This window comes from Phascolarctos cinereus, unplaced genomic scaffold (genome assembly GCF_003287225.1).
Source record: "Phascolarctos cinereus isolate Bilbo 61053 unplaced genomic scaffold, phaCin_HiC Scaffold_3;HRSCAF=262, whole genome shotgun sequence".
In the NCBI taxonomy this organism is placed as follows: Eukaryota; Metazoa; Chordata; class Mammalia; order Diprotodontia; family Phascolarctidae; genus Phascolarctos; species Phascolarctos cinereus.
The window spans coordinates 67,041,997-67,066,558 of record NW_027555736.1 but is presented as its reverse complement, the minus strand read 5'-3'; the positions used below and the strand labels follow the sequence as shown (position 1 = coordinate 67,066,558).

The following is a 24,562-nucleotide window of genomic DNA, read 5'->3' as shown; positions in this document are numbered from 1 at the left end:
AAGAACAAAGTATAATTTCAAGATTCTATTTAGGGATAATGAAAGAACGGTGGTATCACAGACAGCAACAGGAAGTTTGAGAACAGTAATGGAAAGCGAATGGAGAGACTACCTATTTTGGACATGATAAGTTCAAGGTAATAATAGCAGAGTATCTGGTGTATCATGAACCACAGACTGTTGGAAATAAAAGACTTGGAGCTAAGGGCTTTTTATTGTTACAATTATCAACTAATAGCATTTGGCCCTACCAATTTTCTTATGGTATATTGCATTTGATCACAGATCGAGAGCTGTAAGGTACCTAGAGGACATATAGTCCAACCACCTCATTTTATAAATGAGGAAACAGGTCCAAGGAGATTAGGTCACTTGCCTAAAGTCACACAGGTACTAGGCATGAGAAGTAGAATTTGAACATGGCTCCTCTGACTTTTAGAGCTCATCATGCCACATGACTTAGGTAAACTTTCTCAGACATGTAAATAAACTCAATTTTTATGTGGACATCAACTATAAACACACTGAATTTACCATGGTTTTTCCGACTTGATAATTATCAGGATTAAGCTTTATTTTCATGAAGAAATCTTGGATGTTATATTTTGAAGGAATAGTGTCACGCTGGAGAAGAACATGGAAATGGTCCACAAAATCCTTTAAAAATGAAAAAGAAACAATGGTAAAAGTATCACAATAGTGATAATAAAAACACGACAACTAACATTTCTACAGTGCTTACTAGATGCTAGTCACTATGCTCAGCAATGTGCATATGATTATCACAAGAAATGATTATCACAAAAAATACCTTATGTGAGCTATGTCAGTGGCAAATTTCTGAGGGTTGTAGTAGAGAGGGAAAGAAAATTGTTCACAGAAAGCTTGGTGGAATAAAGTTCTTTATGATTACAATTTATCCTTTAAATTTAAACAGTATAAAAAGCCAGTCTAGAGGCATGTACCTGGGGATAAAATAACTTAAGGATTAGCAAGATAGATGATGGAGGTAGTTAACTGTAGTACTTTCTAATTACAGAATCATATAAGCTTAGAGCAAGAAGAGACCCTGGAAATCATCTAGCACATTCTTTGCTTTTCAAGATAAAGAAAGCAAGGCAGAGAGGTTAAGTGAATAAATAAAGTCAGGTCCTCCTGACTTTAGGGTTGGTGCTCTACTCACTGTGCCACCTAGCTGCCCTCAAAGTTTCCTTTCTTTTTTTTTTGCAAGGCAATGGGGTTAAGTGACTTGCCCAGGGCCGCACAGCTAATAAGTGTCAAGTGTCTGAGGCCAGATTAGAACTCAGGTCTTCCTGAATCCAGGGCCAGTGCTCTATCCAGGTTAAGTGAATCTTAAAGGTTACAAAGAACTGAGATTAGACCATAGGTCTTCCAAGTCTTAGTCTATTCTATCATGCTGCTTTCCTAAAAAATTATTTTAAAGAATCTATTATAACACAATGAAAAAGTAATTTTACCATGATCAATTTTCACAGAAACATATGTGAATGTGGCAGGTGTTAGTGAGTGACCAAGAATGAGGTTTGGAGACCTAGAAGGATTAAGAGGGGCCTAGTTACACTAAAGCTGCTTGGAGAAAGCTATATGATCCTATTCAGTAATGGCACCAGCAGAAGCCAGCTGTACTAAATGAGAAGCTTTGGATTTCAGTTGTGTGGGAGTTAATTAAAGAAAAATCACATGCATAAAACTCGGAAGAATACAAAAAAGGAGATACTTTACATTTCAGTAGGCAAATCTGAGTTCTATTAACACTCAGAGTACCAAGTATATAGAAGATTAGAGTTTTCTGACTAAGGAGACATAGTATTTCCCAATCTTAGGAGCAATTTATAACAACTGGGAATTGGAAGGCATTACTGATGAGGTAAATATAGTAAAGATACTTATATGAGCATAGAATGTTCCTACCATGCAGAAGTTAACATTTTCTATCCTTTTCCATTTTCAAATAACAGGGAATTAAAGAAAGAAAAGGGAGAAGGGAGGAGTAAGTACACACAAAGCCCAAGTATGTATAAGCAATGAGGTACATCAGAAATATGGGAGTATATGAATAACCAATATACACAAACATGTGAAGGAAAAAGGGAACACACTGCATGTGTATGAGCATGTGTGTATATATGCAAACACATTAGCATACTTTTTAAACTCAAAATGAGCCTCTGACTGGCCTAACCTGGAAAGAATATTTGCAGCTGTATCCCGATTGCCGAATTCGGACTGTTTCCAGCATCCCCGTGTAACGCAGCTGTCTAAGTACCAATGGGTCACTGAATCTTAAAGGAAGCTAAAAACACAAAGTGGGGGGAAAAAAAAAGCAAACGCTTATATGAAAAGCAAACTCTTTAACCCAGACTTATTAAATGTACTTAAAAAGGTAATTTAAAAAATTTTGGCATAGTGGCTAGTACAGAGCCAAGTTTAAACAGCTATTTAATAATAAATATATTTTGCCTATGATATTGTTACAAAATTAATAAGAACTGTATCTATGATTTCACAGGATCTATGATTTTATTGGTATTAGGAACTAGCAGATGAGGAAATTCAATACAGGCTGGAATTTTCTCTGCAATTTATAATTTTAGAGAGTTCCCTGTGGCAGGGAGAATTTAAGTGACTGGCCCAGAATCAAAACTTGAACCCAGCTCTTCCTGATTTGGAGATCAGTTCACTAGTTACTATGCCACACTGTCTCTATGGAATTAATGACTATAAAAATTCTTATATTCTAAGAAAATACATAAATTATACAATAGTGGCACACACTGCATTTCACTGAGTTAGATGTCTATCACCCATACTAGGCAAGTTCAAAGATAACAACTACCAACAACTCTTCAACATGGAGATTTTGCTGCTCCTTTATTATCTTAGCAACTATGTTGTTTGACATGACAAAGAGAGCCTTGTGAGATTATGACCCCCTCACTGCTCTTTATTACTATTTTTAATAATTATTGGATAATTCCAGAGATACCATGTAAGCTACTGGCAACCACAAGGCAATAAGAAAAAAAATGGCTGGACCACTATTACTAGAAGGAGTTAAACGTGTATACAGCTATACAACTGTGGACAAGTCACTTCCAGTTTCTTCATCTATAAAATGTCACCAGAATATCTGTATTACATACTTCTCTGGGCTGTTTGAGGCTCAACTCATATAAAGCATGTAAAACACTTTGTACATCTAAAATGTAAGAAAATTTAACTACAACTATTACAAGATTCTGCAGGTTTTGTATGTGTGTATGTGTGTATGTAGATATACATGTTCATGCAGACATACACATGAAAGAAGAAACAGAGCTCAGAGAAAACAAGTGACTTGACCATAGTTACATAACTAAAAAATAAATGACTTGGACCCAAATCTTACCTCCCTCCAAGTAGGGCACTCCTACTACTCCAGGGGTTCTGAACCTTATTTGTGCCTTGGGCCCCTTGGGCAGTCTGGTGAGGCCTATAAGTCCCTTCTCAGAATGCTTTTAAATGCATAAAATGAATACAAAGAACTACAAAGGAAACCAATTATACTGAAATATTTTTTTAAAAGAGGCTCACAACCACTAGGGTGAAGATTTTCTTTACTACAGCACCTAACATTATCCTAGTGGAAGAAATAATTTTTTTGGTTAACATTTTAACCAGTGAAGTGTGTCAAATTTTATATAGGCTAAAAGAACTGCATGTAGGCCAGGTACATTGTTCATTAAGACCATTTACTGCCTACAGAAATGGAAGCTTTTTTTCTTCTCAGACCCTTTTCATAATGACATTAAATCTTGGAATTTGGTATGTATTGTGCTGGCCTGTGTGGCAGTACTTGCAAGATATTTTTACCTTTTCAGCATTAGACCGAATGCACTTGACAAAATATGGTTCTGCTTGACCAAGTGTCTCCATCAATTTGTTTAGAGATACCTGCAGAGTGAAAAAAGACTTTCAGTATACTCTGGTCCAGATTAGCAAATGGTATATGATACACACAAAAGTACATATTAAAATTATAATACTGAGCAAATAACTAAAACTAGGGAGCAACACAGAAACAGGTTTGCTTCCTCAAGGGTATTTAGAAAGGAAACTAGTCAATATCTAAGAATTTCAAAAAATTATCAATGTTAAACAGATATCTTTCCATACTAGTACGACTGTGGAATAATTAAATCTAATCGTTTTAGCCAACTTATGGCAAAATTAGTTTCATGGCTTACTTGACTATGATGCATAATTTAGCAATAATGACAGTTTGTTATAGTCATATTCAAATACTGAATGTTTTCATAATAATCCAGGTCTAGGATAACCTTTATTTTCTATGTACTCATATGCTGGGAAAAGTAATAAATTAGCTTTGAAGTATGGCTTTTTTCAGGGAAGGAGATTTTGTTGACTAACCTGGGGGAAAAAAGATAATGGGATTTTTGTGAAACTTTAAGCACTTTGGGCCTGCCCCTCTTGCCTGGAATGCCTTCCTTTTGCTCACCTCTGGCCTTAGTGTCCTTGAACACTGGCTCCACTTAAGGCTGGGCTCACCCATCTCCTGGAGGAAGCCTCTCCTGATACCTTCCCTTTAGCTGTTCCTGCTCTTATACTTCAATTCATTTCAACAAGTATTCATCAAGTGCCAACTACACCAGGCATTATCAGAGTGGCCAGAGAATACGAAGCAAAAGGTAACACAATTCTTGCCCTCAAGAAACTTATACTGCATTATACACATGTACAGAATTAGCTTGTATTCACATGCATTTACTGTATTCCAATTTTTTTTCTCTGTATCCCCAGTGCCCAGCAAAATGTTTTGGTATATATGCTTAGTAAATGTTTATTGAAATGAGATGTAATTATGCCAATAGCAGAGACACTGTTTTTCAGTTTCTTTCAAGTATAACAAATGCAGAATACCATTAACTCATAACATTCGCGTTCAAGTAGAATTTCTGTATTTTGTACTGATATGCCAATCCTTCCTGCAACCTTGTTCTTCAACTTAAAGAAAAATTTGATTCCTTTTTTTAAAACATATAGTCTTTGAAAAAAAAATGATTTGAAGTGCTTCACAGACTCAAATTATTTTCCAAGTCTGCAGTGAGAATGATGAAACATCAAAATAACCTTCTGTATCCATAACATAAGTTATATTTATAGAGATCTTTATATTAGTATCACATGTCACAAAAAAGACTTTTTTTTGGGCTAGGCAATGGGGTTAAGTGACTTGCCCAGGGTCACACAGCCAGTAAGTGTCTGAGGCCAGATTTGAACTCAGGTCTTCCTGATTCCAGGGCTGGTGCTCCATCCACTGTGCCCTCTAGCTGCCCCCACAAATAAGACATTTTAAGACAGCCTGCAGTTAACTTATTTTTTAAACTAGATTTTTGATATCTTTTGTTCTTAAATTGTCTAGATTTCTCCCTATTCATCCCTTCCCCCTCTCAAAGAGTTATTCTTTATAACAAAGTTTTTTTTAAAAGGAGAAAAAGGAAGAAAAAAATTTCTAAAACAAACCAAAAAAACCCAAACACCAATCAATACATTGAAAAATCTGACCCATTTCCTGTAGTTAGTTTCTGATAAGTCAATTGACAGAATTGTTCATTTTTTTCCCTTCTGGGCTCATTTCACAAAATAAAGAAAAAAATGTAATCACAATGTTGATATTTAGGAATAAGTCCTTTATCTTGGCTTTAGGAGATGTGGCATTTGCAGTTAACATGAAAAAAAATTTAACAAGTATACAGAGGGATTTTAGAAAAATGCAGAATGAAAATGATAGATCATTAATATTGTAATATTAGCTTTCCTGTTTTCATGACTGTATTCATGTATTTAATAATGAACATTTTAGAAATAAAATTTTACTATACTAAGAGAAGAGATATAGACAAGGATTCTGAAAAAGACAGTAAATATAAGAAAATATGGTTACTTAACTAATTACTAATTATATTCACTGATAAGCTCTGACCCACAGAACTAAAGAATGGATTTATTTAATCATTAGCTAAAACTTCTGCAGACGCAAGAATATCATCTAAGCCACAATTAAATGGAAGCCAACAAAGTCAGTCTAAATGGCATAGGATTATTTTCCCATGAAATTTGTTGCTAAAATCTGTAGGAATACTGTGTTAATATGGGTATGCTATTCACAGATAAGAACAAATAATCCTGGCTAGAGATATGAATGAGATTCTCTCAATGTCTGATTTATTTTTAAAGGATTTTATATCTATCTGTCTACATGAGTCTGGAGACCAGTACAACGTAAAAACCATTTCCAGCCCAGGACAGCTTAAGCTGAAAGACAGAGAGGTGTAAGGACACTGGAGTCTGGGCTAGGCAGGACAGCAGCAGCACTTGGAGCATGACAGTGCCCAGGGCAGGAAAGGGAACCAAGATAGAGTGCTGGGACAGAAAGAAACCCTAGGGGACCCACAAACAGGTGAGAACTGGCAGCTCTGTCACCTCCTACCCAATTCCGGGTTACAGATCCAGGGTGGAGTGGAATGGCCCCTAGCTGAGTAACAAGTATAAAACAAATTCTAGAAATTAAGCTCTCTGACTCTGAGACAGGAACAGAGTGGAGACTTAGTTCTAACCTTTAGCCCAGCACGTAAGCCTGCAGAGAAAAAACCAGTGCAGAAGACTAAGACAATAGGGCAGCCAGTTGTTCTGTCGCTCTGAACCTGCAAAACCTCCTAGTGGGCTAACAGTGGAAGAGCCCAGCAACAGTCTACTGAAACTCAACTACATACAAGCCAACAGATGCAAATGTTCATCAGGAACTTCATAGCTCAGTCCAGGAAGGCAGCGACCAGATCCCTCCCCGGATCACACTACTTTGGAAGGACCAAAAACTTGCAGGCCCTCAGCTGGAGCTGTGAAAGCAGCAGGGCTCAAGCCACACGTTTCTCCAAGAAGTGCGCAGAGCCCAGCAATAATAAAGAGTCCAAAATCAAGAAGCAGGCCGAAAGAAAGAGCAAAAACAAAATGGTAACAGAGGGGGAGGGAAGGAGAAAATTTGGAACTCAAAATTTTATAAAAAATGAATGTTAAAAATTGTCTTTACATGTAATTGGAAAAAATAAATTGTTAAATTTTTTTTAATGAGCTGAAGGAGATTTTTTAAAAAGCAAAAAAAAAGTTTAAAAACTAAGTAAAAGCAGTACAGAAAAAAATGGGGAAAGAAATGACACAATATTGAAAAAAACTTCTAAAAGAATTAATAGCTTGGTATAAAAGAAGTACAAAACCTCACTAAAGAAAATAACTCCTTAAAAATCAGAATTGGCCAAATGGAAGCTAATGGCTCCATGAGACATCAAGAAAAAATAAAACGAAGTCAAAAGACAGAAAAAATAGAAACAAATGTAAAGTATCTCGCAGGAAAAACAGCTGACCTTGAAAACAGATCAAGGAGACAGAATTTAAGAATCACTGGTGCACCTGAAAGCCATGAATAAAAACAGGGCCTACATCATATTTCAAGAAATTATAAAGGAAAACTCTCCAGATAGCTTAGAACAAGAGGGCAAAGTAGAAAATGAAAGGATCTGCAAGCCACCTCTTGAAAAAAACTATGAGCTTAATAAAATAGATAAGCCATTAGCTAACTTGATTAAAAAAAGAAAACCAAATTACCAGCATCAAAAATAAAAAAGGTGAATTCACAATTAATGAAGAATTAGAAGATGAAAACCTGGTCTTGACAGCTAGATAGATAGGCAATGGGTTCAAGAATGCATACTGAAGCATATTTATTCCTTAGACATGGCTAATGAGGGAATTTCTTTTATTTGATCATACATATTTGTAATGGGTTTTGTTTTTCTTGCTTTCTCAATAGGGGTGGGAGGGAAAGAATTCAGGCCTTAAAATAAAATAAACTGAAAATTAGTATATTTCCTCTTTCCATTCAATCTTCAGCATTTAGGATTAGTTTAGCACATCAATGTAGAATTTTCAATGGCAAGCTTGTACTTCGATTAAAATAAAATATGAACTAGGTTTTTTGGTTATATGCAATTATTAGAAAACATTTTGGCCATTAAGATGTTTCCTTCTTAATGCTGAAAAAATCTAGATGAGCGAAGCAAAAATGGTTTATTTAATGCAAATAGATAACAGAAGTTTTCTTAAGAATCCCTAATGTAGAATGTGAGATACAGGAAATCATATTATTAATGCCTACAACTAGAAAACTGGTGATTTCATGCTGGTGTAAACTTTTCAATTCAGACTCCTACTCTTAAGTTTTTTTTTTTTTAAATAGTGAGCTAGTTAGAGCTGCTTCTCTGGCAAATACTTCTATAAGTTTTATGTGCCAAACACAGTTTAGCTGTTAGAGATAATTATTTTTACATAACTATAAGTCCTTTGAGAATTTTTTTCCTCTTACAATAAATATCATAGTTGGACAATACGCCCAGAAACAGTGGAAGTCCTATGTATGTATACTGACAAAAATTTTAGAACTAAATGGCATAAACCCTTTTCTCCTTTGGCTTCTTGCTTTTAAACGACTAAAAGATTACGAGGCACTGAATCAAAAGCAAGACACGTAAGTCTTCAAATGGATCTGTGATCTCATCGATGTGTGAATTCCCTCCAAAATTGCAGTTCACAGTCCATCTGTGCCTGCCCACCCTGTGTAGCTTTTATCCATGTCCTCCCATCAGTTCAACAGAGGAGGTCCACACTCAGTGCTGGAGGCTTTATTTGCTTTCATGGGCAATGAGTTAAGACTGAAACTGAATAGGAGGAGGGCAGTGGGCTGTACTGCCTCTGGGAAACTGCAAAACTCCATAAAGACCCCAAGCCTCCTATGGAAACAAAGGTCCCTCTTTTTAAGCTCAGCATTCTAATGGTGTGGCTATATAGCAGTGAAACCTGGAATATAACAGTCTGAAACATCAAAAATAAGTATCATGCAGAAAACTACATGCAAACCATAAAAAGGAAAAGTTTCTTCTGAGCCCAAATGCAGATGTCACACATATGAAAGAGTAGACTGGTATAATAGAATATATGGCACAACAGGACTGACATTTATGAATGTTTCCCTTCTTCCTTGAAGAAGAATATATCTTCTTTCCCCCTGCAAAAACACTGAGTGGGCCTAAGTCTTTCCTCCTTCCCCTCCTTCATCAGGGACCAGCTTTTCCTAAAGGGAGACAAAGTTGTCCTTGGGACCAAGGTGGTATGGGCTTCCCCAATGCAACTTCCTAGTCACCTAAAGACAAAGGGCAGTTGGGGAGTTAGTGTGCCCTTCCCCATATCCTGCCCTGATGACCAGAAGCATTTCTATACAGAGATGAGGAGGGGCCACAACCAGAGATGCTCAGTGCCACTGTTTCCTTTTTGTGTCTTCTTGCTGGGCAAACTCCCCTTTTAAAGCTATTCAAATACCTTGCAAGTGTTCCATTGCATCCTATTATCAAACATGCCACCTTTGATATGAGAACTAAACACCATTTTAAGACATTATTTTTATAAGTTTTCCACGAAATGAAAACCTGAATTTTCTCCTATCTTTAGCTCACGTAAGGAAAGCTTTTCTCACAAGGTCTTCCTACTTCCAGGCATAGGCATCTAGCTTCACTTTAATCGTTCTGAGTCCTTAAATGATTTCTTATGACTAGATACTTACAAGACAAGACCCAAGAACAATTATACTTTTAATGAACAAAAACCATTGTTATTAGATCTCTAAAAGATAATGTTCTAAATACATGGTACCTCTTATCAGTGTAAAAAGGCCAAGAGATACTGAGGAGTCAACTTACCGTTGAGGGACCTTGAAAAGAAAAAATGTAGGAAAAAAGCATGGAAAGAAAGTCCTCTATAATACTGAGTTTGAGTTCTAGGTCCACGTTCTAGAAACATGAAGGGCATTTCTGTGACTTTCCAGATCAAGGTCAAACTTGAGCTTCTAATTTGGAATAAAAACAACATGGACATTACCTGAAACTGGGCACTTATGCTAGGGGGCTTCTTCTTCTTGTGCAGATGAAGGAGAGACTTAGTGATGCGATCCTGAAGGGTCAGGTTGGTCAGGTGCTTTAAAGACTTTACTTCTAGCAAGTGCTGGGAAAGGAAAAAAGGAAGAGAGAGAAGGACAGATGGACGGACGGAAGGAAGGAAGGAAAGAAAGACCATTATCAAATTATTAACATAAATATTCTGTATCTTTAAAGCCAGTTTTTCTCTATTTTGGAGTATGAATTATCCTTTCTGCAATGATAAGTCAATTCAATTAAAGAAGAATTTTTGCATAATTCACTATATTCCCAAGATAGTGAAGCAATAATGAGGCATGAAATATAAAGAAATGATCTCTATTCTTTAGAAATTAGGATTTATTTTGGGAGACAAAACCAACATAACACAAAATAATGAAGGAATATAAGACAGTACTTTGAAACTTTACCCTTTATGCAATATTAGTAAAGTGCAATTATTTTCTTTCTTTTTTTTTTAAGAACTTTTTTTGGCCTTTTTTTTTTTGTTAAGGCAATTGGGGTTAAGTGGCTTGTCCAGAGTCACACAGCTAGTAAGTGTCATGTGTCTAAGGCTGGATTTGAACTTAGGTCCTCCTGACTCCAAGGCCGGAGCTCTATCCAATGCGCTACCTAGTTGCCCCAAGTGCTATTATTTTCACTGGAACAAAGAATTTTAGTTGAAAGAAGTTAAAGGTCTTGTGAATCTAAAACTAAGCTACACTTTCGCTAAAAAAACAAAAACAAAACACTGAAAACTTGGCAAATATAAGAAATGGTTCCTAAGGTAAAAACTCTGTGGCCATTTATAAAATTTCTTCTAATTGTGCTAGCTAATTCAGAAATCCCTAACAGCATAACTCACAAAATCTCAGAAATGAAAGAGGGATAAGAGGTTCATCTCTACCTTGGAGTTATCTGTTGTCAATTTTGGTTCACTGTGGTAAATGAGAAGGGTCAATCAAATAATATTGATTAAGAAATATTTTATGATTCTGTAAAGGAAAGAAGACAACCACAGAAGCGTACTTAAATTATATGTCTAAACCAATGAGGCTAATTGTGATCACAAAAAATAACCAATAGCCCTAATAAGATCAAACAGAACCTTGCTAGTTATAGATACATCAAATAAATTTACTTTTAGAGTGAAACTGGCTATAATTATCACACTGACATATCATCAACAGAATAATGAATTAAAAAGCAATGGAGTCTAATTTCCCCTTTATTAAGTCACAATAATCACTGGATTATGGATTTATACCCATTCATTTTACAAGTGAGAAAACAGGCTCAGAGTGGAGAGTGACTTGCTCAAGTCAAAAAGACATAAAGTGGCAGAGCTAGAGCTAAAATTCTGATTCTCTGACTCTAAACCCAGTGTTCTTTCCACTCGAGAGTACTGCACACAAATGAATGGTGAATGAATGGCAATATTCCATGAAAGAAAAAATCACAAAGAAAAGCTTAATAAGACAGAGAAATGATAGAGTATCTCAACTCTGTTTACTTTTGTGTTTAATAAAAGGAAAGTGATATTAAAGATCTTGTTTACAAATTGAAAAGTTATTTTTAAAGGTAAGATTCTCTTATGTTCACCTATGATATTTTAACTCCTCTAGCACTGTCCCCATCTTCTATCAATCAATTAAACAATAAGCATTTATTATTCACTTACCATCTACTAGGCACTGTGCTTGTGGAGCAGGTGGGGAGGGTAAAGTCAGACTGCCCTACATCAAACTACTTTGGGAGCACTGAAAACTTACAAGTTCTCAGCTTGCCCTTGAGGATAGAATACAACGCTCAGTATACCAAGAAAACAGCAGCTTTCTGGGCACCAGCCCAGATCTTCCTTTCAGATGTGTGGCAGGGCCTAACCCTAATAGCAAGTCTGAAGTCAGGGAAAAGGCTGGAAGAATAATCAAATGAAAAAAGAATGCCACAATAAAATGCTATTATGGTGACAGGGACTCCCAAGACACAAATACAGAAGAGAATGACTCCAAAACAACTGTAAGAATTACCTTAGATAAAAACACAACTTGGACACAAATTTAACTAGAAACCAAGAGTTTAAGAGTTAAAAATTAATAATAAAAAAAAAAGAATGAGAGTGCTTAATGAAACTTAAAGGGCAATATCTAATGGAATATCTAATGAATATGTCTTTGGATGTGTGTCGTTTAACATTTTAGTTTTAGTTAACATTTTGATTGGATGAAGGTATGGTGACATTTATCAAATCTGGGAGAATCAAAAAGATCTTGACAGGACAGAATTATTGATGAATCTAAGAAGATAAAATTTAATGAGGAAAAATGATTTACACTTAGATTTTAGAAATCAACTTTATAAATAAGTTCAGTGTGATATGGCAGCCAACAAAGTTAATATGCTATTTGGCATATTAAGAGAAGAGACAGTGACCACAAGTAGAGAAATGATAGTTCTACTGTCCTAATCAGACTACATCTATGACATCAGGTTCACTTAAAGGAGTCAACTTTTTCTGCAAGGTAGAGGAGAAAGAAAAAGACTGAGATGGAGAAGAGAAAATGACTGTCAAAAAAGCCAATAGGATAACAAGGCAATGACAAAAGGTAATACAAAGTAAGGCTGAATTAAGAGAGGCAGGATGTTCAGAACATGGGCTGTGACAATCATGCTATACTTTGCCCTGATCAAACCATATCTCTAATACTGTGCTCAGTTCTGAGATCTACAATTTTGGAAAACCATTTAAAGAAGGGCAACTTTGATGGAAATGGGAGTAGAAACCATGCTTTTCAAGAATTGTTTTGAATGAAGAAGCCTCAGGGCAGATATGAAGGCTATCTTTCAGTACTGGAAGGCTAACAAATGGAAAGGAGATAAAACTTGTTTTGCTTGAACCTAGAGGGAGGAACCAGGAGAAATGGATGGAAAACTGTAGGAAGGCAGCTTTTGTTTACAGAAGCCAGTGTGAACTAGAACAAGCCACTTAGCTTACTGGTGCTCTAGGCAACTCCTTAAAACTATAAGTTGCAGAGAAACTGGCAACCTGTATTAGGAATGATGATTCCTGGACAAGGAAAAACTACATTTAATAAAGTCTAAGAAGAAAATGTTTCCTGGAGATGTGACGATATGTTTAAGAGACATTTAAATAGGAAATGAGAGTGAAGTTAGAAAGTACAGTATCTATATAAATCTGGTAAATTAAATACTGTAGGAAGCAGCTATGACATAGAAACAACAGAAATGGAACTGGAAGGTTTGTGGTCAGTAAGGAATAGCTTTTGCTGACCACTTAGATCTGGTTGCCAAAGGGACTAAGTACTCATAACACGTATTTTCATTTCTGTATATGCAAAGAATGTTCTATTACCTATTTGAAAAGAAATAGCAAAGTTTATATATTACTTACCTTTGGAAGAGCAGGTTTAGGTTTGAAGTTCTTGTTTCTCCTGAAGACAGAAAAATAGAAATAAGAAAAATTATTTTTGGGAGTAGATATGAAGGGTTCTACATAAGATGCAGACAAATTTTCTCCATGGCATTTGCAGAACCTAGTCTTTCTATTCTGGCTTAAAAAAAAATCAAAATCCCACATATAAGCCTGGGAAATATTCCCACCTACTTAGTGGGAGGGTCCCATTTTATCCCATGAGTTTTCATGATCTAATTAAAAAATGATTACTCATTAGAACCCGGGATATTCCAATGCTTCAAAATTAAATATTTTCTTATATTTTTAAGTAGTTTTTTTTACCAGGTCATACTCTTAATGCTATGCTTGATTTAAATAATTAGATTTTTTTTTTAAATTATAAGAAATAAATGAGTAGGTATTGTTGCTCCTCGTTCCTGAAGGCTGTCACATATAAAGCCAGTGGTCAAAGAACATTTAGGGTTAGGGTTTGGAATGTGTGCAAATCAGGTTGGTGCTGAAGACTAAAAATAAAACTTGTATCTTGCTGAGGCAACTGAATTCTAGGGAAGCATGACACAGTTGTTCATTTGGCTTAACATAAAATTTCAGAGATCAGAGAGTTCTCCGAGACCAAAATGATGCTTGATTACCACTTAGTCACGCTGCTGGAGAGTACTAAAGTCTGATGTTATGATGATAAAGCCCTGAAGATAGAGGTCTATTTAGATGATATATATGGACTTCTCCTCTGGGAGGAAGCTGGGGTCAGATTCTGGTCCATATACCTTAAGACATGCAGGAAGTAGCACTCTATTTCTTAGCTGGGCACCTGGAAAAACCCATCCTCCAGGAATAGCTAGAACACTTGGTTTGTCTAATTTTAGCCTTCTACCTCTCCCTGTGAGACAACAAAAGAATGATGTAGTTCAATTGTAATTTACCAGCTTCTTGGGTTCACATGCTGAACAAATAATTTTTTAGCTCTTTGACTTCGAATTATTTTTATGGTGATGTAACTTCATTAACTTGATTTTCACGTTTTCCATAGTTCAACAGAGAACAGAAATATACTAACATGAGAATGCCGTGGGCCCTCTCCAGAAGTTTGCTGTTAGTTGAATTAATAAATATTCCATCTTTATCCAGTAAGGAGCTAGAACTTGACAGTCTGCTCTGTCTGATGCCAGTCCTGCCATTCCAGTCAATGCCAAATGTATCACTGAAAATGTAAGAGAGATTACTTTGTACTTTAAAAAACCCCACAAGGAAATAATGACAAGCGCTAATATTTACACATAACATTTTAATGTTGGCAAAGTTCATCACATCCAGGATATCTCCTACTCTACATCTTCTATTCTTGATCAGGAAAGTAAAACTCTGAACAAAACAGTAAAACAAATTCAAATAGACATTGTGCCAGTAGGACAAAATTAGGAGGCCACTGCAGTAGCCCAGGAAGGGGTGATGAAAGCTTGACCTAAGGCAGTAGCTATGAAAATAGAGAGGAGGTGGATACAAGAGATTTTGTGGAGGTAGAAATGGCAATATTTGGCAATTCATTAAAATATATGAAGTGAGGGAGAGTGAGAAGTCAAGGAAAACACTGAGTTAATTAACTTGGGAGGGTAGAAAAATCATGGTGCCTGAGGAAAAAAGTATGAAAATTTGATGGAGAAGAAAGTTTGCAGGTAAAAGTTGAGTTTTCTAACATTGATCATTTCAGGCATCCATATTCACACTGTGGCATACTGGAGGAAGTACTGGACTGTAATCAAGTTCTAGTTATCTAGGTCCACCTATTCTAATAATTGTGTGACTTTGGGCAAATCACTTTACCTCCGTTGACTTCAATATCCTCACATGTAAAATAAAGGGGTTAAACTAGATGTTTTCGAACATTCCTAGCTTTAAATGTAATCACTAAATGATTTTGCTTGTAAGTATTAGGGAGAGTAGGGCTTTTAATAAAAATAAAATAAACATTGTGAAGCAAGAAAGTCATTTCATTCTAAGGGAAAACGGAATTGTATTGAGTACCAGGAGCTAGGGTTTATCTTTTCTTCAGCTGTTAAAGCTGAATAATATTTTGGATGTTTTGAACTCCACACACAGATACCATTTATTACATTAACTCAATACAGCAATGGAAGAGAATTTTCTACATTATTAGTAAACCTGTAACTAAATTTTAATACTAGAGATGACTACTATTTATGAGGCTTAAAGCTTTAGTTGTTGAGATGTTTTAATGCTAACATATAAACTTACTGGGAGTCATCTAAAATGAAAAGATGATGTTTTGTCCTTCAAGTGGCTCAAACATTTAAAAACTGTTCACCTGAAAGCTGAATGGGCACACTTCCAAAATTCTGAAAAATGAATATGTCAACTTCTCAGCCCTTGCCTTGGCGAGCTATTTAAATAAATCTGAGTTTAAGCTTTGGTTTTCTAGCTTTATTGTATTTTCCAGATGCAAAGAAAGGTTTGCAGGGTGGCTTGTTTTAAGCTGAACCACACTATTATGGACCAAATTTTCCATTAAAAAAAATCCCAACAGATTAGCCCTGGACTTTAAATTTTACAAAGATTAAAAAGTAAAATAACAAATGGTAGAGAAGGGAACAAGCATTTATATAGTGCCAACTATGTGCTCAAAGCTTTAAGCAGAGTACGTAAAATTTATGAGTGTACAAAGATTTACGATTTTTCCATGTAAAGTAGGATTAGGAAAAAATACAGCACACCCATTTTGTAAAGCTCAGAAAGCCTTGGATACTTGGAACCTGATAATTCTTTTTCTTGAGAACTGTCTATTCACTTTAGTTATTCCCATTTTATTTATGAAAGCTATCAGAAATGACAAAAGGAAAGATTCCTGAAAAAAAGCTTAAGTACATTTCCCTTATTTTTTTTGGAGAATTAAACTATTTAAATATGAAATTCTCCATTTGTTGTTGTTGTTCGGTAGTTTCAGTCATGCCTGACTCTTTGTGATCTCATCTGGCATTGTCTTTGCAAAGATACTGAAGTGGTTTGCCATTTCCTTCTCCAGTATATTTTATAGATGGGGAAACTTAGGCATACAGGGTTAAAGTGACTTGCCCAGGGTCACACGGCTAGTTAAGTGTCTGAGGCCAGGTTTGAACTCAGGAAGATGAGTATTCCTGACTTCACGCCAGGCATTTATTTTATCCATCGTGTCACCTAGGTGTTCTCCATGATCATTTCTGTGTTTCCTAAAAAGAACAAAAAATCCTTACCGTTGGCTTTTCTCATTAAGAGTGTTCACACCCCGGAGATCAGAAAGAGGTGTTCTGGGGCTTTTCCTAGTTATACCTAGGAAACAGAAATAGAATTTTTCAAAATGTCACTGATGTGAAAAAAATCTCAAATGCATAAAAACTGTCAACTGTGAGTCAAGTAAACAAAAATTTTCTGTCATGCAAACCAGAAATGTAAAAATAGTGCTCTAAAGAGTAATGATCATTTTTGGATACTAACTAGGCCAAGGGAACTTAACAGCAAATAATTCCATCTATTTTATGTCTCAATGGTATTGGGTCAAACAGAATACTGGATAGAAGGCTTCAAGGCACAAAAGCCTATTTTCATTTTCAAAAATCTAGTCAGGAAATTTCCTTGGCAACATTTTATCAATGAACTGAAAATGGCCGACATTTACTTTTCTATGTGGAAAGGAATTGTGAGATGAAGCTAGGATCCAATTTTCCTAACTTAGTTCACAGTTCTTTCTGTCACACCTTATTACCTCTACTTGTATTTCTTTTTCATGTCTTAGCTTAAGGGCTTATCATGATTTCAAAAGCCATGACCCCCTTCAAATCATGAGATAAAGAAGGCAAAAAAGCTAGGTGCCTATAGTATTCTAAAAAACTCATACAAAGCTAATGTAAAATAAAAAAATAATCTTTTCATTGTTTTACTTTTCATACTTTCCTTCCCTCTTAAAAAGACACGATAAAGCACATGCATCTCTTCTCTTTCTTTCTAGCACTCCAAAGGATGTTAGTAACTAATGGATAGCTTGATATCATCAATCTATTTAGCACGGCTGAGGAACGCTATTCTGATTAGTCATGTCAAGAGCTGCTCCATATTTACACGGATTACTGATTTTCAAAGAACATTAATACAACAAAGCTAGGCAATAAACACAAGTGCCTACTATGTGCCAGGCACTGGGGATACAAAAAGAGGCAAAAGATAGTCCCTGCCTTCAAGGAGTTTACAGTCTAATGGTGGAGACAATAAATAAACAAATATGTACAAACAAGCTACATATATATGTATATATACGCACACACACACACACACACACACACACACATATATATAATAAATAGGAAATTACTTACAGAGTGAAGGCACTAGAATTAAGAGGAACTGGGAAAAGCTTTCTATAGAAAATGGGAATTTAATTGGTACTTAAATAAGGAGGAAGAACATTCGAGGCATGAGGGACAGCTAGAGAAAATGCCTGGAACAGAAAGATAACGGTGTCTTGTTCATGGAATCACTAGGAGGCTGCTGTCACTGGATTTATCAGTAAGTGGTGGGGAATAAGGTATAAGAAAGGTATAAGAAAACTGAAAAAGCATAAGGGGGCTAGGTTATGAAGGAGTCTGAATACCAAGCAGAGCATTTTGTATTTGATCCTGGAAAGTAAGTAGCCAATGGAATTTGAGGAGGGGGGTGACATGGTTGGACCTGTGATCTAGGAAAATCACTTTTGTAGCTGAACGAGGGTGGATTGTGTGAACTTGAGGGAGTGGGAGAGACTTAAGGCTGATAGACTCACCAGCAGGCTATTATAATAATCCTAGCGTGAGGTGATGAGGGCTTAGACCAGAGTGATGGCAGTGTCAGAGGACAGAAGGTGGAATGGTCAAGAGATGCTGCAAAGGTGAAAAAGACAGGCCTTGGCAACAGTTTGGATACTGGGGAGAAAGACAGCGAGGAGTCCAAGATGACATGTGGCCTCACAGACTAGGAAGACGGTGCTGCATTTTGTAGTGATAAGGAAGAGGAAAGGGGGAGGGTTTAGAGGAAAAGATAATGAATTTGGTGGAAGACAGGAAATGGGAATTGGGGTTGAGATGACGATCTACAAAGGTTCAAAATCACTGGGATGTGTAGGGTATGGCTAGATGTGAGAATGCTCATCAGTGAATGTACAATACATGCAATATCAAATAGTTTTATCTTTCTTTGGAATACCTTATCCTGCCATGTCTCAGTGTCAATTGTGAGTAACAATTACAGCTATGCAACTGTTATCTAGCACTTTGATAATCCAAACTCTCTAGTTTATGCTGTATTTTGGCATAGCCAGATTTTAAACAGCAAATAAGGATAGGCTAAATTGCTTGGGAAAATCTAGATTTTTAAACTTTCCTATTAACCTTGAAAAGTTCCCTGAAATCATATTTTTAAAAGACGTTAAGTCTGGTAGTGGCTAAAGCTCTGTTTGTGCAACTTGGAAGAACTCATTTCTAATGTATCTTTATACACTAGCTCTGACTTTCAGCAAGTAAATTACTCTCTTTATGTCTATTTTCCTTCTAGTAAAATAAGGCTAATAACAGCATCAACATTCCAGGATTATTGTGAGGATCAAAGGAAATGCTACTGGCATTTATCAGGCAGCTATATGGACCAACCAATATGTCTTTGAGCCTGCAGTCAGAAAGAGCTGATTTCAAAAGTTGTCTCAGATACATGGGAGCAGTCTGAACCTCATCGTGTATGTCATTTTCAGTCTGCCTCACTTTCAAAACAGCGATCATAGCTCTTCCTAGGAGGACTGTTTTCAGGATCAAATGAGATATTATTTGTAAAAAGTTTAGCACAAAGGCTTGCCTGTATTAGGCATTAAATAAATGTGTACATACTTTTTAACTACTACTGCTTTTTTTTCTCAGAGGGGCTCTTTTTTTTTATTTTTCAAAAATTTAAAAAAACCTTTTTGTTTGTAGTTGAAATTTCTTTTCCTGCTTCTAGCAACCGACTTCACCCATTGAAAAATCAAGCAGCGTGATAGCCATTATGTTTGCGTATGGTGGTCTCAAGATTATCAGGCCTAATGTTATTACAGCCCAGATCTAAGTTGTTCTCCAAAATGGCTGGAGCACTTCACAACTCCAAGAACGATGCATTAATGTACCTATCTTTCCATACACCCTCCAATAATTGCCATTTCCTTTTCTTTCATGACAACTAATTTGACAGGTGTTAGTTGGTAATTGAGAGTCATTTTAACCTGCCTTTCTCAAATTATTAGTGATTTGGAAGATTTTTTCCTATGACTATTAATGGCTTTGATTTCCTCATCTGAGAACTGCCTATCTTTTGACATATTCTTTGACTATTGAACAATTGGGGAAGGGCTCTTATTTTTATATATTAGAGTCAGTTCCATAACATATCTAAAAAGTGAAGCTTTTATCAGAAAAGCTTGAGATAAAAAGGTCTTTTTTCCCCCAGTTTATTACTTTCCATCTAATTTTCAGTGCATTGGTTTTCTTAGTTTAATAGCTTTTTAATTTTCTGTAATCAAGATTACACATTTTTACTTCTGTGACCTTCTCTATCTCCTGTGTGGTCCAGAAACCTTCCCTTATCCATATATCTGACAAGTCATTTTTGACATAAAATTCTTAATTTGCTTATGTTATCTTTATGTGTAAAACACGAACTCATTTTGAACTTGAAAAAAAAAAGTTCCCTGAAACCAGAACAAAAGAGGCCACAATTCCAAATAACCACAAACAGTTCTTTTTCTGTAAATGTTTTGATTGTTTGCAAATGTCTAAGAAGACCAAGATATATTGGTTAGAGTGGCAGGGAAATGTTTAAGATAATTTACTTGCTAATCCTAGCCATAGCATGCTAATACCTCTAAAAGAAGTGAACAGTGCAAAGAGAGAAGAATGAATATTATCTTGTTGCTAAATTCTGTAGTGAGTTGTTTAAATTTTTTTTCCCAAGGTATTTTGGTTTTAATGAATTAAACACATTACCTCAGGATAGGACAAACTGTCCTGACTTTTTTTTTTTCACTTTGCTATTGTGGATAAAATCATTCAACTTCTCAACATTTACTGGTATCTACTTTGTGTCTTGGCCTCCTTTTAGATACCATGAAGCATATACGAAAAGGATATAACATGGTTCTGGCCTATTAACTAGGGGAAACCTACCACAAGATGTTCAAAAAGCAATATAATTCAAGTGCTAGATTTTGTGGATACTATGTTGCTGAACTTTTAGAAACGGGGGGCGATTATTATAAGTTAAAGAAGTTTCCAAAGATTTCAAAGAAAAAGCAGATTTTAAAAATTGATATTTTGATAGGAAATGGGGAAGATATTCCAGATGCATGTGTTGGAGAAACAGCATAAAGAAAGCATGGCATATGTTGAGACAGCGAAGAGACGAGACAGGATATGCAGAATGGGGTGAGATTATGAGGACCCTTAAAAGTCAGGGTGAGGAATTTAGATTTTATCCTGTAACAGGCATGCCACAGACAAAGCGTAATCTGAAGATGATTAAATGGAACCAATATACAAGATGGGTTACTGGAGACGATACTGTAAGCAAGTAGACCAGCTAGAAAGCTACTGCAGTAGCCTAGGAGTGACTGGTCTAAGATTGTAGCAGTAAGAATGCAGAGTCAGGACAAATCAAAGAGGAATCTTGGAAGCAAGAAGCCCTTAGCAAAGAATAGTTCATGCTGGCAATAAAAAACAGAAATTAGTTTTTAAAAGACTCCAAAGATGGAAAGGAATGAAACAGAAAAACATTCATTATGTGCCTACTACATGCTATGCATTATGTTAAGTGCTAAGGATACAACTAGAAAATTGAGACAGTTTCTGTTCTCAAAGAACTCACGGGCTGTGGGTTTCCTAAGTAAAGTATAGATGGGGGGTGGAAGTGAGGTTCAGCATCAAGCTAAGGGTGGTTGTCTAATGCTTGGTGGGAATTGGGAAATGAGGGTTGGAAAGGATCCACTAGGCTACCAGAAGAAAGGCATTATTAATGAGAGTTTTGTTTATAGGAACGGAGAGGCTGAGCTCAAGGTTTGGTTTTTGGATGAGTGGGTGAGGATGAGGAATTTGGTTTCAGACATCTATAGATTAGTTTCAGGTAATGGTAGTGGTATATTCAAAAAGAGATGTCCTGTAGGAAGCTGAAAACCCAGAAAAGTAGTGTTGGAGATGAAAATGTAGAAATGGAAGTCATTTCCTTCCTGGTTATATTTGAAGCCAAAAGAATAGACCATAGCTCTGAGAGACAGAATATATAGAGAAAAAAGTACAGGGCTGAGCACTCCGCTTTAGAGAACTCTTACACCACTAGGTATGAGAGGAAGAGTCCTGATCCCCACAGTTGTTAGTACTCTCTATCTCTTGAAATTACCTCATGTAAAATCTGCATCTGCTTACCTGTATACATGTCAGATATCACCACCAGTGACAGACAACAATCATGACACCATTGCCTAATCTCCCAAGCTTCTTGTATAACATTTTATAGTCCTTAGAAATGCTTTTCAAGTTCCTCCTGGCAGTGTTATTTGTAGCTCAGTGTATCATCAGAATCACAGAATTTTACTTGGAAGAGATCTCAGTAGTATCTAGTCCAACCCACAATAGAAAAGGAATTCTCTCTACACCATGCCTAACAAGCCATCATCCAACTTCAGCCTGAAGACCTTTAATATTGGGGAAGACACTATCTCTGGAGGCAAATCATCCCAGTGTTGGATAGCTCAAACTGTTAGTAAGTTTTTCCTAACATCAAATTTAACTTATGTCTGTTCCGAGACATAGACAGCAACACATTTGTCTCATGGAGACAAAAAATAAGCTTAATCCCTTTTCCACAAGATCGTATAGATCATGGAAGGAACTTTATGGAGGAAGGGAAATGAGGGTAGTCAGCTTGTCTAGTGACAAGAATGTTATGTAGTTTGATTGAAAGCAGTATATGTGGTTTCAGGCAGGTTCTTTGGTGTTTCTCTCCCTCCCATGTGCATCATGTACACATACTGATTTATATTCTCTCTCTCTTTTCCTTCCCCCTTTTTTGTGGGCCAGGGTGGATAGAAGGCTTCTCTTGAAACGAGTGCAGGAGTTTATTTTCTGTTTATTTTCCTGTCCTGACCCCTTTTCTTTGCTGGGACTTGATGAATTCATTATTCTCAGATTAAGGTAGATTCTGGTAGGTTTAGGACAGGTATGGATTATAATCCATCAAAATCTTTATGAAAATAATTGTGAGCTTTATAATAGTCATTTTAGATGGTTTGGCATGTCTGGTATTAAGCAAAGACTTATCTAGAGTCCATGTGTTGAAGTCTCATTGAATTATTTTTCTTTTTTTTTTTTCGTTGAATTATTTTTTTTGAGCAAAATTCTGTTGTTAGTACATTCTGTGGTGTTCAGCTTTGCAAGCTTGCAAAGATTTAGATCAAAAGACAGCAGAAGCCCTTGTATTTTAACAGATGCAGTAGAATTAACAGTTGGTGGAAATTAGAGGAATGGTTCCCTTCTTTCACCAGGCATGACAACATTATTCTCCCTACTGGTGAAAATGAGATTCCCCAGCTATATAGAGCACAGCTCTAAAGAGGAAAAGACCTCAGGTCATATCGTCACTTTCTTATTTTTCAAATAAGGAAACCAAGGCTTAGGGAGGTTAAGCGACTTGCTGAAGGCTATACAAGTAGTAAGCAATTGAGGCACCATCTGACTTGTGGTCTTTTGACTTTGGTGCCAATGCTCACTCCCCTGGTCAGTCTTCTCTGACCAGTTAACAGCTCTGGCTCACTGTCAATAGGTATTTTAAAAAGTTGTTTTTATGTTCTCATCATTCCATTTAACATCTTAATTACCTGTTCAGCACCTCAACACTAATACATCAGACAACCAAATCCACCTTCCATTGCCATCTACCTTATCTTACTGATTTGAGTTTTTATTGTTTTTTTTGTAAAATGAAACGGTTTAATGAAGAGTAAAAAGCTATAAAAGAATGGCATTTGGACAGTATCAAAAGTGAAGAAGAGAACTTCAGAAATTCACTTAGCTACATCCTTTCAATAGTACTTTTGCCCCATTTTACTCAATTAAAATACTCTGGGTTTACTAATTTGCAAAATACCGATAGGTACTCTGAGTTCAAAACTAAAAAGTTAACAACAGCCTGTTAGTTGTAGAGTAATTAGAGCTAACAAACACTAGCTTGTAGGTTGCTACTGCCTTCAATAAAGAGAAGCTCTAGTAAATCTTTTCTATACCACAGAAATAGATTTTCCCTCTCTGTGGCAGGAGGTCACTGTTCAAGGCTGAGTGCTTTGACCATACACTGGCTCTTAGGACAGCTGCCTTGGGTATAATATGTATTTAATCACACATAGTACTACCTTAACAACAGCTAAAGAAAACAAAAAGGATTTCATACAAAACAATTAAGTACCATTTTCAAAAGAGTACTTCCAAAAGATAACAAGGTCTTAAAAAAAAGTCTCCTTAAAATAAAATTCAAAAATCTACAAAGCAAAAGTAAAGAAGGAATAAAAACTGGTCTGAGCACTGAGGGGAGCGACTTGGGGCAGCTCCCTTAAAGCTAGGGTGATAAGACAACAGAAGTGTGTTAGAACTGATGAGCAGGGCCTTGGAATCTACAATGGGTAAGGAAATTTCTGTCTACCCACTGAGTCATACTCCATCAGTTTAGGCTTCTGTGGAGGTTTGTTTCACATGATGAGGCCTGATAAGTGCCAAGATCTTATCTGTTATATTCCACACTATCAATGTGGTCCACTGAGGCATATAATTAACTAAGGTACCTTGTTTAGATCCTACAGGATTCTTTATTGAGCAAAGATATTCTTTTTTTTTTTTAAAGCTATGATATTCTTGAGATAAATTTGCTTCTATTCCAGCTCAGCTTGTGAAAATGGCTAAACCTTCCTGCTTTGGACTGAAGAAGTAGCATGAGTTTGCCTAATCTTTCATGCCCTCCTTTCTTCCTTCTTAGAAGCCCTGTCTAGTTTGACCAGTTTGTTGATGAA

At 36.2% G+C, this 24,562-nt stretch overlaps 1 protein-coding gene across 1 annotated transcript in view; it reads right to left on the bottom strand.

The window, feature by feature from the left end:
* Positions 1–24,562, bottom strand: part of MYO9A (myosin IXA) — a 320,315-nt gene that overhangs the window by 84,316 nt on the left and 211,437 nt on the right. Inside the window, 7 exon segments of the mRNA XM_020996823.2 lie at positions 535–657; positions 2,204–2,314; positions 3,874–3,954; positions 10,003–10,125; positions 13,450–13,489; positions 14,531–14,674; positions 16,719–16,794. Coding sequence (XP_020852482.1) covers positions 535–657; positions 2,204–2,314; positions 3,874–3,954; positions 10,003–10,125; positions 13,450–13,489; positions 14,531–14,674; positions 16,719–16,794 — 698 coding nt within the window.